The following is a 17,954-nucleotide window of genomic DNA, read 5'->3' on the forward strand; positions in this document are numbered from 1 at the left end:
GCCTTTCCATGAAGTATCTTACAATATTGATTTTCATTAATGTTGCTGTGTTAATTAGAATCTTCTAGAACTGATGACTCTATATAATGAGCGTTTCCATTTTTCCCACTTCAAAATATTTCCCTTTGTAGATCTGCCCTGCTGCTCTCATTTACACATCCTCTCAGCCAATCTTCCGTTCATTTCTTATCACAAAATCACACTTTGTCATTTCATCCCTCCTGCTTTCTTCTCTGATAGATTTCCCTTTCTTCTCTCCTCCTGTCCCACCTTTCACTCTATCTTGAAACCTGTATATTACTTAGCTTTCCTCAGTTCTGTTGAAAAATCAGCTTGAAATGCTCACTCTTTTTCTCACTCCACTGATGCTGATTGCTTTCTTGAGTATTCAAAGTTCAAAGTAAGTTATTGAACTATGTCAATGTTTAAACCCCAAACTCCAAAGTAGAATAAATTTTTACTTTGCTGTTCAGGGTTTGGCTCATAGAGGCTTCGGTGAGGAGCAGCGGAGGCAGTTGGTAGATTTTTTTTGTTTAATTTATCTTGTGGATGCCAGGGGAGATAGTGAAATGCTCTTCTCGTGGAATGATGAAGGCAGTGAGTGTCTCGGATGTCTACTACATCTGCAGCTTCCTTCAGACTGTGTTAGGGAATTGGAGCTGGAGCTGGATCTGGATGAACTCCAGGTTGTTCAGGCTGCCGAGGGGTTGACCGGCAGGCAATATAGAGAGGTAGTTACACCCATAGTGCAGGGCACAGGTGACTGGTTGACCATCACGAGGGAGACAGTGGATAGTCAGCCAGTGCAGAGTACCCTTGCAGCGATTCCCCTCGACAAAAGGTATACATAACCACTTTGGACACAGTTGGAGGGGATGACCTAGCCACAGTGGTCAGGTCTCTGGTATTGAGTCTGGCTCTGTGGTTCAGAAGGAAAGAAGAGGATGAGGGGAACTATAGTAATAGGGGTTTCATTAGTTTGGGCAACAGACAGGACTTTCTGTGGATGAAAGCAAGATTCCCAGATGGTATGTTGCCTCCTGGGTGCCAAGGTCAGAGACATCTCGAGTTGAATCCACAGCATTCTTAAGTGGGAGGGTGAACAGCTAAGGGTCACAGTCCTCATCAGTACCAGCGAAATGGGTTGGGTGGGTGACGAGGTCTTGCAACGTGAGTTTAGGCAGTTCGGGACGAAGTTAAAGGAGGTGACCACCAGGGTTGTGGTCTCAGGATTGCTAACTGTGCCACAAGCTAGTGAGGCCAGAAACAGGAGGATCATACAATGAACCTGACCTATAGGGGGACTAATATCCTATGGGAAGGGTATGAACCTGACCTGGAGGGGGACTAATATCCTAGTGGGAAGGGTGTGAACCTGACCTGGAAGGGGACTAATATCCTAGTGGGAAGGGTGTGAACCTGACCTGGAAGGGGACTAATATCCTATGGGAAGGGTATGAACCTCACCTGGAGGGGGACTAATATCCTATGGGAAGGGTATGAACCTCACCTGGAGGGGGACTAATATCCTATGGGAAGGGTATGAACCTGACCTGGAGGAGGACTAATATCCTATGGGAAGGGTATGAACCTGACCTGGAGGGGGACTAATATCCTATGGGAAGGGTATGAACCTGACCTGGAGGGGGACTAATATCCTATGGGAAGGGTATGAACCTGACCTGGAGGGGGGACTAATATCTTATGGGAAGGGTATGAACCTGACCTGGAGGGGGGACTAATATCCTATGGGAAGGGTATGAACCTCACCTGGAGGGGGACTAATATCCTATGGGAAGGATTGCTGGTGCTGAATGGGCTGGGGGGTGGTGGTGGGTGATTGAATTAAACTCGAGTTGCAGAGGAATAGGAACCAGAGCGCCAGAGCACACAGGAGAGTGGATGTGTGGGGAGAGATATTTTTAAGCCTGCATTCAAAGTCAGGAATCGAAAGATATAGGATGATGGGGCTAACGTTCTGAGTTGTGTACACTTCAATGCAAGGGCTCCCATAGGACAGACCGGAGAGCTCGTCTACTGAGTCTATATGGGTGGAAGTGGAGAATAAGAAGGGGATGACCACGTTAATGAGGCTATATTATAAACCACTCAACAGTCCATGGGGTTTAGAGGAAAAAATCTGTAAAGTGATCACAGAGTGTTATAGAAGGTGATATTGACTGGGACTCCCATGCTGTAAAAGGGATGATGGGATAGAGTTTGTCAAATGCATTCAGGGAGGTCTCCTTAATCAGTACATAGAAGTCCTAACTAGAGAGAATGTTATACTAGATCTCTTATTAGGGAATGAAACAGGGCAGGTGACGGACATTTGTGTAGGGGAACATCTTGTATCTAGTGATCATAATGCCATTAGTTTCGAGATAATTATGGAGGAGAATAGATGTGGTCCTCAGGCTGAGATTCTAAATTGGAGGAAGGCCAATTGTGATGGTATTGGAAAGGATCTTGCAAGCGTGGATTGGAATGGGTTGTTCTGGCAGACAAGGTGAAGGAGAATCCCAAGGGATTCTAACAGGTTAACAGATACATTAAGAGCAAAAGGATAGCAAGGGACAAAATTATTCTTCTTGAAGATCAGAGTTGTCATTTACACATTGAGCTGCAATAGATGGGGGAGATCATAAATAGACATTTTGCATCTGTATTTACTTGGGAGATGGATGTCGTTTATAGAAGTGAGGCAAAGCAGCAGTGAGGTCATAGTCTCTGTACAGAGGAGAGGTGTTTGGTGTCTTGATAGAATGACAGAGCAGACTTGATGGGCCAAATGGCCTTATTCTGCTCCTCTATCTTATGATCTTATATTGGGGTGTAAATATACCCTGAGCCTGACAAGGACTTGTGGCCTTAAATAAAGCTGGATAAATCCCCAGGGCCTGACAAGGTGTTCCCTCAGACCCTGTTGGAGACTAGTGCAGAAATTGCAGGGGTCCTAGCAGAGATATTTAAAACATCCTTAGCCACGGGACATGTGCCAGAAAGTTCTTTTCCATTGTTTAAGAAAGGCTCTAAGACTAAACCAGGAAATTATAGGCCTGTGAGCCAGACATCTGTAGTGAATAAGTGATTGGAAGGTATTCTACGGGGACAGATATATAAGTTTTTGGATAGACAGGGACTGGTTGGAGATAGTCAATATGGCTTAGTGCACGGTAGGTCATGTCTAATTGATCTTACAGAGTTTTTTGAGGAAGTTACCAGGAAAGTTGATGAAGGCAATGCAGTGAATGTTGTCTACTTGGACTTTAGCAAAGCCTTTGACAAGATCCCACATGGGAGGTTGGTCAAGGTTCATGTTGGCATTCAAGATGAGATAGTAAATTGGATTAGACAGTGGCTTCATGGGAGAAGTTTGAGAGTGGTAGTAGGTAGTTGTCTGGAAGCCTGTGCCACAGGGATCAATGCTGGGTCCATTGTTGTTTGTCATCTACAATATATCAATGATCTGGATAATAATATGATAAACTAGACTATGAATTTTGTGGTTGACACCAACATTAGGGGGTGTAGTGGACAGCAAGGAAGACTATCAAAGCTTCCAGTGGGATCTGGACCTGCTGGAAAAATGGGCTGCAGAATGGAGGATGGAATTTAATGCCACCAAGTGTGATGTGTTACACTTTGGGAGGACAAACCAGGGTAGGACTTACACAGTGAGCAGTAGGGCACCGAGAAGTGTGGTGGAACAAGGGATCTGGAAATACAGGTTCATATTTCTTTGAAAGTGGTGTCACAGGTGGATAGAGTTGGAACGAAAGCTTTTGGCATATCTTCCTTCATAAATCAAGTATTGAGTACAGGGGTTGGAATGTTATGTTGAAGTTGAGGCCTAATTTGTTTACCTACAGGAATAAGGTTGAAAGAGTGCAGAGAAAATTTACAAGCATGTTGTCAGGACTTGAGGACCTGAGTTATAGGTAAAGGTTGAACAGGTTAGGACTTTATTCCCTAGAGCATAGAAGAATGAGGAAAGATTTGATAGAGGTATACAGAATTAACCTGGCTGGTGGCGCAGTGGCATCAGCGCCAGACTCCGGAGTGAAGGTTCCGGAGTTCGAATCCAGTTGGGTCGCTCCCGAGCACGCTTTCCATCCATACCGGGTTGAGTGTCAGGCTTGCAACTCGGCCTTGTAAAATAAAACTGTGTTGTAAGAAGGATGTGGGGGACCACTCACAGAATCTTTCCTCCAAGACAACCTCTTGAAAAGTAGTCGCCGAGGCCCTGGCAGAGTATAGCACACAAAAGAAATACAAAATTATGATGGGTATATAAAGGATGAAAGCTGAAAATGTTTAAGGGGGATCTTCTTCACTTAGAGGGTGGTGAGAGCGTAGAACAAGCTGCAGCAGAAGTGGTGGATGTGGGTTTGATTTCAACATTTAAGAGAAATTTGGATGGGTACATGGATGAGAGTAATATGGAGTACTCTGGCCTGGGTGCAGGTCAATGGGACTAGGTGGATTAATAGTTTAGCACAGACTAGATGGGCCGAAGGGCCTGCTTTTGTGCTGTAGTGTTCTATGCCTCTATATACTACCCTGAGATTCATTTTCTTGTAGTCATTCACAGTAAACCAAAGAAATACAACAAAATCAGTGGGAAAACTACACACAAAGACTGGCAAACAACTAATGTGCAGAAGACAAACTGTACAGAAAAACAAATAATAATAAAAATAATAAATAAATAGATAGATAAATAAAACTAAGAACATAAGTTGTAGAGTCCTTGAAAGTACGTCCATAGGTTGTGGAATCAGTTCAGTGTTGAGGTAAGTGAAGTTATCCATGCTGGTTCTGGAACCTGATGACTGAAGGGTATAATTGTTCCTAAAACTGGTGTTGTTGTGAGACCTAATGCTCCTGTACCACCTTCCCAATGACAGCAGCGAGAACTTCTGATTTTGTTTACAATTTCCAATATCCAGCAATACTTTAGAACTTAGAACTGTACAGCACGGTATGGGACCTACAGCTCACAATGTTGTGCTGACCTTTATCAGGCTAATCCACAATCAATCTAACCCTTCCATCCTACACAGCTCATAGCCCTCCATTTTCCTTACATCCATGTGCCTATCCAAGAGTCATAGAGCTCTACAGCACAGATAAAGGCCCTTTGGCCCATCTAATTCCTTCTGCACTTAGTTCACTCCATATGAAGAGAGTGTTCCTACAGTACTCTATGCCAACATGTATTATTTTTGTTAAACCAGGGATCAGATGAAGAAAGTCAGCTGGAAAGGACAGGTTGAAGCCATTAGCTGACTTGAATACAGTGTAAACATTGTGCCTTGCTGCATTTGGAATACGTACTGGGATGAAAGAGAAAGAGGTCTCTATGTAGGAGAGTTGTGAGCTAGATAAGTTGCAGTACCTCTATGGACTTCCGCTATTGTGAATCTAAGAAGGAAGAGCTAGAATAGATACCCGTGACCCCTGTGTAATGGTTGCTCGGGTTATAGAAATTCACCCTTGCAGAATTCACAAATCACTACCCAAAAAATTTGGGATATGGAATGAGCCTCATTGTCAGAGAAATTAAGAGGGGGAGAAAAGTATTTTTTTAAATGAGAAATGGTGTTCCAAACCATTTTCTGGGAATGGTTCATAACCCAATTTTGGCAGAGACCCACCCCTCCTCCCACCCAGTAATTTGGGGTCACCTAGGTTAGGGTAATTCCTGGTTGTCTGATGGTTTACTTGGTCCTAAATTTTTTTTTTGTTTCTTAATAAGTCTTTTTTTGTTGAAACTAAGTAGATTGAAAATTATATTTTTGTGATCATTTTAAAAAAGGAGGAAAGCACGTTTGTGTAATGTGCTGCCCTAAGTGATGCCATGGAAAGATCTCCTGGGGTTTTAACATGACAGCCAAGCAAAGAGAAGTTCCCGTCGACTAGACAAGGAAAACCAAGTCAGAGTGCCATAGGAAGTGTAAAAGCTTTGAAGTTCAGTGCAGCTAAATTGGCTGCTGGTGTAATTGGCAACTGCCGTGGAGCTGCACTTCAGAAAAGATGAGGACAAAACTTGGAACAGCGAAAAGTAAAACAAATTCTTTGGTGCTTGTTCATGCTGCTTCATGAATATATAACATTTTGAATTTCGGTCACTATTGTTAACGTGTACTTCTGCATGTTCTACTTTAAAAATAAAGTAGTTTGAGAAAATATTCTTTTTAAGGTTCCAGACTCTGAAATTTCTGAGCTGTCTGAATTTTGTTATTTTGCAGTTGGCTAGCTGTTTCAACATGCTGGCACACACAATAGGACAAGTAGCCCCAACTCTATAATGTATAATACTAAAAAAAAATTAAAGCAGGTCCAAAACGCAACTGTGATTTGGCACTTTAATTGGGCACAGCTCTATTACTATACAACTTTTTGGATTCTGGCAAGTTTTTTGGGAAATTTCCCTGTGGTTTTATTTCATAGCATTTAATAAATGACAAAAAGGCACAATAGCTTTATTCTCTGTATAAGTTATGATAATATAAAATACTCTGCCTAAGTTATGAGCTGGACTTGTAGATCCTGTATTGCACCTTGGAGGTTAATGTCAAACTCAAGTTATTGTACTGCTGTTTGGATAAGCTGAACCTGATGAAAAGATTGTAGGGTGCATTATGAACGCAGACCTGTGGGGCTGATAATTGGCCTGTTTCTCTGATACAAAATTCCATGTCATTTTATTCTCTTTCAGCAAGGTTCTGTGAGTTCAGAAACTGAACTTTCCCAGTACTTTTCCCACGATGTGCCTGGACAGTCTTCGTTCTCGGAAGCAATGGTTTTTGATGATGAACTACTGAGGCAAAAAAGCATAAACAAGTCATTGGATGATAACTCTGGCCCTTCAGGTTTGACTTATTCTAACTTAATGATACCACACTTGAAAGTGTGGATCTAGCTTTAAAATTATGAACTGTAATCACTGCCTTTCTCATGAGCATGAAGTAACCATTAGAGATATTAATGGATAGAGAAAAGCTCAGATACCATTCCTACATCTGCAATTTTCATGGAATCACTTAACACTAGACATGTTCATATTTCTATTAAAAACAATGAATGTCTCACAGTGTGCCAATATAAGGGGTACTTCCCAGATTATGAATGGATTAATGGAACTGTAGCAGAACATTATTGTTTTACTCACACTTCCTGCTAAAACAATAAAACAAAAAAAATAGAGCTAGAAAAACACAGAATTCTGTCAACAGTCTCATTAGTGGCGAACAAGAGTAAATCTTGAAATTTTTGTATGAGATCCTCAGAGTATAAAACTTGTTATTACCATTAGCACCCATTAAGAACTGTATTTATTTAAAAATGTCAAGTGAATGACTTTGTTATAGAGAAGTACAGCACAGAAACAGGCCCTTCAGCCCATCTAGTCCATGCCAAAGCCATTTAAACTGCCTACTCCCATCGACCTGCATCAGGAGCAGATCTCTCCATACCCCTACTATCCACATACCTATCTAAACCTTGCCTAAACATTGAAATTGAGCTTGCATGCACCACTTGTGCTGGCAATAGTGTTGCTACATTCGATGCAACTGTCTCACAACTCCAGTACCCCGGGGTCAGTTCTGACCAACAGTGCTCTCTGTGTGGAATCTGCACATTGACGCTGCTATTTCATGGGTATCCCTTGGGTGCTCCACTTTTCTCCCATGCCCCAAAAACAAACAGGCTCTGAGCTTAATTGGTCTCTGTATGTTACCACTAGCATGGCAGGAGAAGTATTAATGAATAGGTCACAGGGAAATAAGTGGGAGAATAGAACTGATGGGACTCCTCTAGGAGATTTGATGAGCCGATTGTTCTCTTCCTATATCATTATGAACTATGAATGAATACAAAACTAAAGATTATTTACATCTTGGTCAGCACAGATACTGTGGGCCAAAGGGCCTGATCCTGTGCTATACTGTTCTATGTTCTTTGGTATCACTTGTGTGTCAAAGGCTTTCTTTTCTCCTGTTGAAATGGGACTGACAGGGTTTCTACAGAGAACCAGCATAGATTTGATGGATCAAATGGCATCGCTCTGCACCATAAGAGTTTTAGGATTCATATGGATAAGCTTGCCAAATTATTTTCCTGCTGCTAAAGATTCCCAGGCATCTGCAGAATCTGGTGTGTCTTCCTAGTTTTTACATTTGCCCTCAGAGAGCTGAAAAAGTGTGGGGTATAGTTTGTGGAAGAGAAATAAACTTAAGAGAAAGGAAGAGGTCAAAAATAGACACCCAAATTGATATATTTTAAAAAATGTATATGTTTCATGGTCATTATACTGTTACTGAGGTTGTGAGAAACAGGAATAAAGCAGATGGGAGAGTTTTCCTGATTTATGTCCCCAGAGAAATCCTATTTCCCAGACAAAATGTCATGAAAAAGACATCTAACGTTGTGCAAAGTATTGTGTGACTTCTCTCCAAAGGCAAATCTTTGAAACATTTTCAAAGAGTCGTCCTTTTAATATAAGTAAAGCTGCTTCCTGTCAGTACAGCCCTGGAGGTACACAGAAGGTTGGAGTCTGGCCCACGGACTGGAGTGGCTGAGCAGGGTTGAGTGTTTTCTTTGCTTATCTTCAGTTTATGAGAAAAATGTGAATATTTTGCAATGAAAATAATAGGCTAATTTCAAATATATTTTCCAGTGCTGAAAGAAATTACCGTATCTAACTCAGCCGAGGCCTCTGTCACTCTCAGCAGTGGGAAGGCCGCTGCACCTCACAGCAGACACGTGGAAGTTGCCCATCAGTCCAGCCTGAACGGGAGTCCCAAATCAATCCGAAGCCCCCTACTACGCCAAAGGAGGGTCATTTGCTACGATGACGTCAGTGATGAGGAGGACATAGTCAAAGTTGAGGAAAACATACACCTGAAACAGTCACAAAGGGACACAGCACAGAAGATACCCGAAGGCGATTCAGACATCATCATAGCCACCTCTTCTGTTGAAGTTGACGATGAGAGTCAAGATGGTGAATTACAGAGAAATATCAGCAGTGAAGGTGCCACATCAGCTTATGGCAGCTCATTGGAGTCTGAGGACAGCTCCATGGAGCAGATGGTTGACTCGCCTTTCATGCCACTCAAGTTCTTCGAATCTTCCAGCTCCACTGAGACTAACCACAGCAACCTTGGTGTGAAAGAGGGTCAGCTGGAGTCTAAGCGTTCACCCAAACTTGAACACAAAGCCGTCACGAGGGTGAAGAGCATGATGAGCATCGAGTGCCCACCCAACCTCCTGCGGCAGAAGAACGAAGAGCACCATTCTCCCTCCAGCAAGCCCGTACCAAGACCACTGCCCCACAGCAAAAAGACTGAATCTGCAGATGCCTCAGGGCCGCACCATACAGAAACCATACATCTCTCGCGCAAGCCGTCAGAATCATTCGGATTGGATTTGGAAATTAAGGCCTCTCCGCTGAGGATTCTAGTAACCAGTTTACAACCAGGTGGAGTTGCTGAGAGAGTAAGTGCTGAAGTTCAACTCTGAGTCTTTTATTATTGTTTAACTGAATAACCTTTACCCCAGGACTCAAACTTTTGTTTGTTATTACAAGAGGGTGGTTTCATGTGGCCAGTAAATCCTGTAGAGCCCACATCTGTTGAGAATCCTCGCCTCGTCATTGGTCTGTTTGAATATCTCCAATAATCACCTACATTGAACTTTGTGACATTGGATTCTTGAAGAAGTCATCTGTTCTTATTCTTCCAATTTAATACCTAGACTTTGGCCCCTTGGGTAATGAGTAACGTTCATTACAGTCCAGTAACACTTCGATAATTGCGATGTTACTTTTGTCAGGAATCTAAGGGAAAGCTTGGTCCTGGAGATGAAGTGGTCCTGGTTAATAGCATGCCTATCTGCAACATGTCTTACCAAGAGACCTGCAGCTTTATGAATGACCTCCCAGCCTCCATCACACTGGAAGTACTGAAACCAGTATCTGGTAAGTTCAGGTTTTTCACCATGGAATCTGTTTACGATTGTGATTTGTTTTTTGTGTAGAGCATAGAACAGTACAGCACATTCAGTCCCTTCAGCCCATGATGCTGTACTAACCCTTTAACCTACGCTGAGATTAATCTAACACTTCCCTCCTACAATAGTACTTATGTACTATCTGTTACACCACTGGCACTTAGAGCAGCAATGAAGGTCCTCCCCCTCTGTCTGTCCTTGGCCATCTTCTCTATCACACCCCAGGTGTGGTTCAGGGTCCTCATTATACCCTCGCAAATGGATATGAAAAGATTCTTCTTTGCTGTTTCCATAATAATTTATATTTGACCACTCAGGGTCATTAGCCCTGAGCTGAACCACCAAACCTGGAGGGCTGGTGGACCACTCGTAGTCTGGCCTCTACCCTTTGACCCGTTTGGCATGGGTGACCCTACCAAGAGTCAAAGCACAAGGCTCTGACTCTAGCCAACGTAGCTTTCCAGGTCATCGAGGCACGCAAGCCTCCAATCCCTACAACAAGGTTGTGGCCCTCCTGGAGGACATAGCTTAATGAAGGAGTGAAAGCAAACAAATCAAAATGCATGAAAAGGGGATATTTTCATGCATTTTGCACTTCCATGTAGCATTTGCATAGTTTTGCACTTCCATGAAGCATTTGCATAGTTTTACAATTGTATCTTGAACACACCCCACAGTTTTACCTGACTATTGTTCTGTTTGGCAGATTATTGCAAACAATGTCCCTACTGGGGGAAAAAAAAAGTTACCACATCTCTGTGATCTTTGTGAGGCTTTTACTGATCACAAACAGAAAGTAGGCAAACCAATGGTAAAGAAATAATCCAAAACATCTGAATGTTTAGCTGCGATTGCACTTTTCTGCTCATCTTTCGATTGTGTTTATGAAACTAATGCCAGCTAATGGTGTGCTTTCCTCCTAAAGTCATACAGCAGAACAACACAGGCCCTTCAGCCCATCTACTCCATACCAAACTGTTATTCTGCTTAGTCTCATCTACCCGCACCTGGACAATAGCCTTCCATAATCAACCCGTTAATATACTTATCCAAATTTCTCTTAAGTCCTGCAATCAAACTGCATCTACCATTTCTGTTGGCAGCTCGTTCCACATTAGAACTACTATCTGCATGAAGAGGCTTCCCCTTAAATATTTCACCTTTCACCCTAAACCTATGACCTCTAGTTCTAGTCTCACCCAAACTCAGTGGAAAAAGCCTGATTGCATTTATTCTATCTATACCTCTCATAATTTTGTATACCTCTATCAAATCTCCACTCATCCTTCTGCACTCCAGTCAATTAAATCCTAACATTCAACATTTCCTTGTGGCTCACGTCCTCAAGCCCCGGCAACATCCTTGCAAATTTTCTCTGTGCTCTTTCAATATTATTGATATTCTTCCTGCCTCCTTAAATCCAGTCAGTTAATGTATTACAGCTTGTTTATGGCATCGTTGATATTTGGCTATAAGTGTTGTATTCTGAAAAGCTTCTGATAAATTTAAGAATATCAATTATTCTGGGATTATTCAGCCTGTCATGTAAATATGGAATAAAACTCATGGTAAACTGCCTTCTGTGTTTTATCTATCTCTCCCTCTCCCTCCCTCCCTTCCCTCCCTCTCTCCCTTCCTGCCATCCTATTCCTACCTGCCAATTTTCAAGAAATACATCTAATAATGAATTTTCTACCAGCACCACAAATGGCATCGAGAACATAAAATTTGAAGCAGGAGTGGGCCACTCAGCTCCTAGCGTCTCTTCTGCTATTCTCCAAAAGCACAGCTCAACCTTCATCTCAGACCCAGTTTCCTATTTTCACCCCATATCTGTAGCTCTGCTCATTAACTAAGGGCCTAATCATTTCTGTCTTGAATAACCTCAGTGGCATGAACCTCTTTACTTACCTCTCACTCCTCTGATGCACAGCAATATCCAGTCACCAACCTCTGCCCAACAAGACTATGACCTTTTATTCCAAGCACCCCAGCCCAGTAAACCATGACCCACCACCCCCCCCCCACATCAACTCAATCAAACCCATTAAGAAAATGGCATTTATCGTTCTGTTTAATAAGGCCTGGCTTTAGTAAGGTGTCAAAGGACTACGATGATATGGTCTGGTACACTGGCTTGATTTTTTTTTTCTTCTGTCTCAGTTTCTTTACCTCAAAAAACTTTAATGTTCACCCTAATACAGATTTCCCTCTGTTCCCTCCACCCAGCACAGTTTCCTAATGCATATTTTCCCTGTATTGCTCTGGTTTCCTCCCACATTCCAAAAACGTGCAGGTTATTAGGCCAATGTCCACTGTAAACTGTTGCTGGTGTGTAGATGATTCCGTTGGTCGGTCAAAATCAAAGCTGAATTTATTGTCGTAAACACGTGGACGCACAGGTGCAATGAGAAACTGACCTGCAGCAGCACAAACACATGCAGAATCCTCAAGAAAAAAAAGGACAAAAATTAAACATAAATTAAACAAAATGTTTAAAAGGTAGGACATAATGAGAAAATAGACTACTTTAGTGCAAAGTGGCCCAAAGGGTGTGTTTCTGTGATTTTCCCCTCTGTAACTCTATGAGATTAAAATGCATTTTCGCCCACTACATATTGACTTACATCAAGCAGCAAACTGTGAAAGGCTCATATATTTGAAGCCTGGGGTTATCTTCTCATTCCACTCTTTCGAACTAGCCTAATGTGTATTTTTGGATATGAAACATGATAATATTATCTAAAGCCTATTTCCTGTCCACAGCTGTAGACAGATTATCCAGCATCATCTCGTCCGCCTCAACAGATGTGAATCTGGCAGCGCCTGAGAACTCTGAAAATGACAAGAATCTAAACACCGAAGGAAGCTGTGAGGAGAAGAGTGTGGACTTGCTGCAGAACCACTGTACAAGCATACGAAGAGAAACCCAGGGAAACCTTGGTGGAGATCCTGTGGAGAAGAAGCAGGAAACGTCACAGACTTCTCACCATAACGGGAACAAATGTGACCGCCCAGTGGCGTACATTGATGACATCGTCAATGACCTCAATTCCACTGAGGAAGAAACTACAAATACATCGTCTTCAGATTCAAAAATGGATCAAGATGTGAAAACTGCAGATTCAATAAAAGCTATCAACACCAGAAATGATGTCAGCAATAAAAGTGAGTCCATAAACAGTATCAAACAGGATGTTCTCAATTATTCTGTTCTGAGTTCAGTCAACACAGGCAAAGTATTTTCAGTGAGCAAAGCTTGCCTGACTAACTACTCCAGAAATATGAGTACTGAGAGGGAGGAAATGTCAGTAAGTTCAACAGGTTTCACAGAAAATAATAAACAACAGTCCATGTATGCTGCTGCTGTGGATTCCGATTCAGAGACCGAATCTTCTGATAGCCCTCAGGTCTCCCGTAATAGAGTGGTAATGTCTTTGCCTGCAGTGGCTGGCTTCAGTCAGTGTGAAAATCTCAGTGTCGCAGATTCAGACACTGAAGAGGTTGAAATCTGCTACCCACCCAGTGATCGAACTACCAGCACGGAGCAACCTGCGCCTCTTCTACCCAAGCTAAATAAGAGCCATTTGCCCCTGAATAAGGACTTAGCAGAGGCAAGTAGAGTGACACCACCAGTGGTCAGAAAAACACATTCACATCTGTCCTTTACATCCCACGATAGTGCAGAGACCTTAACCTCTTCCTCACTGCCTTGTAATTATGATGATAATGAAATGAAGACTGCTGGACCCCTGCCGTGTTCAGTCACTGGCAGGCCTTCCAAACCGATGAAATTTGAAAGCAATACCTTTCATACTACTATGGACATAAATGATTCGCAAATGGAAATTCAGGAATTTGATGTAACTTCCAAGAAATGTCCTCCAGCAAATATAAATTATGCTGCAGAAGGTACAAATGTAAAAACGAATCATAATGAAGAGTTGAACAAAGACCATTCTAATGGAAAAGTTGCCAGAGAATTTGTTGAAGCGGAAGACTACCACAATGATTCCAACTTTTCTGTCTCTTCTTCAGAGTTGGGAAGAACAGACCTTAAATTTCCTTCTTCGTTAGATGCCTCGGATCATACCAAGAAAGCAAAGATTGCCAGTACAAGTCTACAGTCTCAGCATCCAGTGCTCGATCCTAATCTGTCTTCTACAAACAAGTCTAACCCAGAACCTGCTGATACAGCTTCTTCTGTAACTCATATCAGAAAGGCTTTGTCAAGTTCTAGTCCGCAGCTACAAAGGCATTCCCTCAATCTACACAAACAATGTTCGGCAACTCAAAATATGAAATATAAGGGGCAGAATGAAAGTGGACAACCATCTCAACTGTCCAGCAGAGCTAAGTTTCAGGACAAAATCCAGAAGTTCCATTCTGCACCAAAACTGAAAGGACTTAGCATTAAAAGCAAAATTAAACCTCAGTCAGAAACTAGTGAGAAGAATGCATCAATGTCGGATGGATCCAAAAATTCAGAGGCAACAGAAATATATCCTGAAAATTCACCGGATGTTGATCAGCCAACGTCAAAACATTTAACCAAAAGGGCATCATTAATATATAACCTAAAAACAAATAAGCAGGATGAGAAAAATCCATCTGAAACGAAACAAGAGAAGGAAATGGGTAAAGACTCTGCTCACTCTTCAGAACAGGTTTTGATGCTCTTGGCAGCAGACACCAGTCTCCAAGCAAGGCAGCAAAATAAAGAGGGAAATAAGTTGTCTGCTGTCACTAAGACTGATTTCAGCAATGAAAAGCAAAAACAAGGTTTTAAAGAAGAATCTGAACATCAACGAGAAGTCAAATTACAAATAACATTGGATCAGGATCTCAACGATGGAGCTCCTAATGAAACCCATGAGGTTATCGAGAAAAGTGGATGGATTAAACGTTCTCACAAATCGCTTGGGGAATCAGGGATTTATGATGGTGAAGAGAATGCATCCAATGAAAGATCACCTGAAATGTGGGTCACATCTGTGACTGAATCGATGTGTTGTGACAGGGAAAGCTTGGTCAACAAAACCTTGGGGAAATTGTCACAAAAAGCACCAAAATTAGAAGAGACATCAGTGGACAAAAAGCCTGAAGAGCAATTGAAACCTGCTGAATCTAAACCATTGAAAGATGTTCCTATAAACACTTTGTGCAATGAAGTTGAAGATGATCAAGAATGCACAACATCACAACGTAGCTTTATAGAGTTAAAACTAGCATCACCTTCTCTTGAGCAGAAAGAAGTTAAAAACATTGCTACTTCTTCAGAACTCTTACATAATAAGCCACCGAAATTCCCCTTAACACTGGATAATACTGAAAAACCAAAGAAAGCTCCAAAGCCTCCTGTGAAGTTGGAGCAGAAACCAGATAAGCTAAGTAGTGAGGATACAAATGAGGTTAAATGCCCACCTGATCATGCAGTCAAAGCTTCTCAAAAAAAGATTCCATTGCTTGAAAAACAGGTAAAATCATTTGAGACTTTGCAATTACACACTACTGATAAAAGTTCAGAAAATGTTCAACTAAAAGTCGAAGGAACTGGAAGCTTAAGGAAAACTTTGAGTGAAGAGAAACACTCCAGCACTGACTTTTTCTTCTATCATAGGGACAAGGGCAAGTCAAGTATGGGAAGTTTTATCAACGAGCTGAATTATCCCCCCGAGAGTGGTTCCTTTTCTGTTAGGCAGAGAATTAAGTCTTTTGAAAGCCTTGCCAACTTTGACAAACCTGTAATCAGGAAAGTAGACACACATTTGTCAGACTCATCCTTTGTTAATGTTACTAAGCCCGCAGTAGGAAGGCGAATATCAGGGAGTGCAATAACTTTAACGACATCCAGTGCTTCACTGGGTCGAGATTTTGATGCATCTCGTGTATTGAGGCGTAGTTTGAGTTCTTACACTGAAAGCACCTCTGAAGCTGCATTTACATCATTGCCATTGAAAAAGGCTCCATCGAGCTTAGCTTTACAAAGCTTTGAAACAAGTTCTGAAAGTATTACCAAGGAGCTTAAAAAGACCAATGAATGTGATGACAGCAATGAAACGTCTCAAGAGCAGGACTTCAATGCGTGGAAGGTTAACAATGGTAAAAATCGGTCGTCAGTCAAACACCGACCAAATTCGTTGAATCGCTCCAAGCTACGGGAGCTTAGAGCACTGAGCATGCCAGATCTGGATAAACTGTGCAATGATTATTCTACTGGTCCAATGACCCATAGCTTTAAAACTGAACTGGAGATTAAGCCGAGGAAGTCTAAAGGTCCTGCTGCAGCGGAAAGCCTCACTAATATTTCCTCTGGAACCTCTAATGGGTCTGGTTTAGTGAAAGTTTATAGATCTGGTATTTCGAGCACAAGGTCAAAGAGCAGCTGGAAGAGCAGCACCAGAACACTGGATTCTTGGTCTGATGATGAATTGACGAACAGCGAGAATTTGTCTGAAAATAAAGGGAAAAGTTGGTCTATGAGGTTAGTAACATGAATTTCAGAGGACAGTCTGGCCTGTCATTAATCTCTAAATGTGAAGAGCTAGAAGGACATTTGAAAATCAAAGTGCTGCAAATTTGATCTAAAATCACAAAATGCTGAGAACACTCAGGTGGTTGGGTGGACAGTTTTCAACATTTAACATTAACTCTGTTCTGCTTCTGCTTTAGTCAGTCACTGCCCTGACCTCAATAGGTTCAATAGGTACATTTAATGTCGGAGAAATGTATACATTATACATCCTGAGTTTTTTTTTCTTCGCAAACATCCACAAAAACAGAGGAGTGCCCCAGAGGATGAATGACAGTTAAATGTTAGAACCTCAAAGCCCCCCCCCCAGCTCTCCCCTCCCACACACAAGCAGCAGCAAGGCAACAATCACCCCCCTCCCCCAACAGCAAAACAAATCTGCGCCCTCCACTGAGCACTCTAGCATGCAGCAAAGCATCAATAAAGACACGGACTTGCAGTACCCCAAAGATACTCCATTCACCCAGTAATTTGACATACCACAGACTCTCTCTCTCCCTAATAAAGGAAAAAGGTGTCCCTGTTTCACAGCAGGAGGGGAGACATAACAAACAACTTGCTCATTTATGATGCTAAAACTCTGTTGCATCACTTTTTCCAAGCTCTGCTCCCAGAGAACCGGCCGCAGAAAGGCTCAGGTCTCTGGACACTCAGCTCCCGAAGTTCTGTGTTCTTCTGCAACACCACAGTCAGGGGCAGCAGCATTGAATCAGTCCGTCTCCAGAACCACAAAAATCCAGCACCCTGAAGGTGTGCTAGTCTTCCAGGCCGTGTCCTTGGGATATCAAAAAGTGGCCAGTCATGAGGCCCTGAGAGCGGGTCCCATTCCTGCAAAGAACCAAAGTCAGAGTGTAACTCCAGGTCAGGGTCTTCAAAAGAACCTTGAAAGGAAAGAAATAGATGTCAAAGATAGCAATAGAGCTATCTTTGTTGTTGGAAAGCTGTTGGAAAATATTCTTAGAGATAGGATCTATGGGCATTCAGAGAATCATGGTCTGATCAGGGACAGTCAACATGGCTTTGTGAAGGGCAGATCGTGTCTAACAAGCCTGATAGAGTTCTTTGAGGAGGTGACCAGCCATATAGATGAGGGTAGTGCAGTGGATGTGATCTACATGGAATTCAGTAAGGCATTTGGCAAGGTTCCACACAGTAGGCTTATTCAGAAAGTCAAAAGGCATGGGATCCAGGGAAGTTTGGCCAGGTGGATTCAGAATTGGCTTGCCTGCAGAAGGCAGAGGGTCGTGGTGGAGGGAGTACATTCAGATTGGAGGGTTGTGACTAGTGGTGTCCCACAAGGATCGGTTCTGGGACCTCTACATTTTGTGATTTTTGTTAACGACCTGGATGTGGGGTTAGAAGGGTAGGTTGGCAAGTTTTCAGATAACACAAAGGTTGGTGG

At 42.3% G+C, this 17,954-nt stretch overlaps 1 protein-coding gene across 5 annotated transcripts in view; it reads left to right on the forward strand.

Annotated features, from left to right (window-relative positions):
- The window catches only part of pdzd2 (PDZ domain containing 2), a 485,375-nt gene that overhangs the window by 430,679 nt on the left and 36,742 nt on the right, over positions 1 to 17,954 (forward strand). For all 5 annotated transcript variants that reach the window (XM_072252377.1, XM_072252380.1, XM_072252378.1 and 2 more), the window contains 4 exons: positions 6,725 to 6,878; positions 8,687 to 9,507; positions 9,844 to 9,988; positions 12,787 to 16,504. In XM_072252377.1, coding sequence (XP_072108478.1) covers positions 6,725 to 6,878; positions 8,687 to 9,507; positions 9,844 to 9,988; positions 12,787 to 16,504 — 4,838 coding nt within the window. The remainder of the gene's footprint in view (positions 1 to 6,724; positions 6,879 to 8,686; positions 9,508 to 9,843; positions 9,989 to 12,786; positions 16,505 to 17,954) is intronic.

Source organism: Mobula birostris, chromosome 3 (genome assembly GCF_030028105.1).
Source record: "Mobula birostris isolate sMobBir1 chromosome 3, sMobBir1.hap1, whole genome shotgun sequence".
NCBI lineage: Eukaryota > Metazoa > Chordata > Chondrichthyes > Myliobatiformes > Myliobatidae > Mobula > Mobula birostris.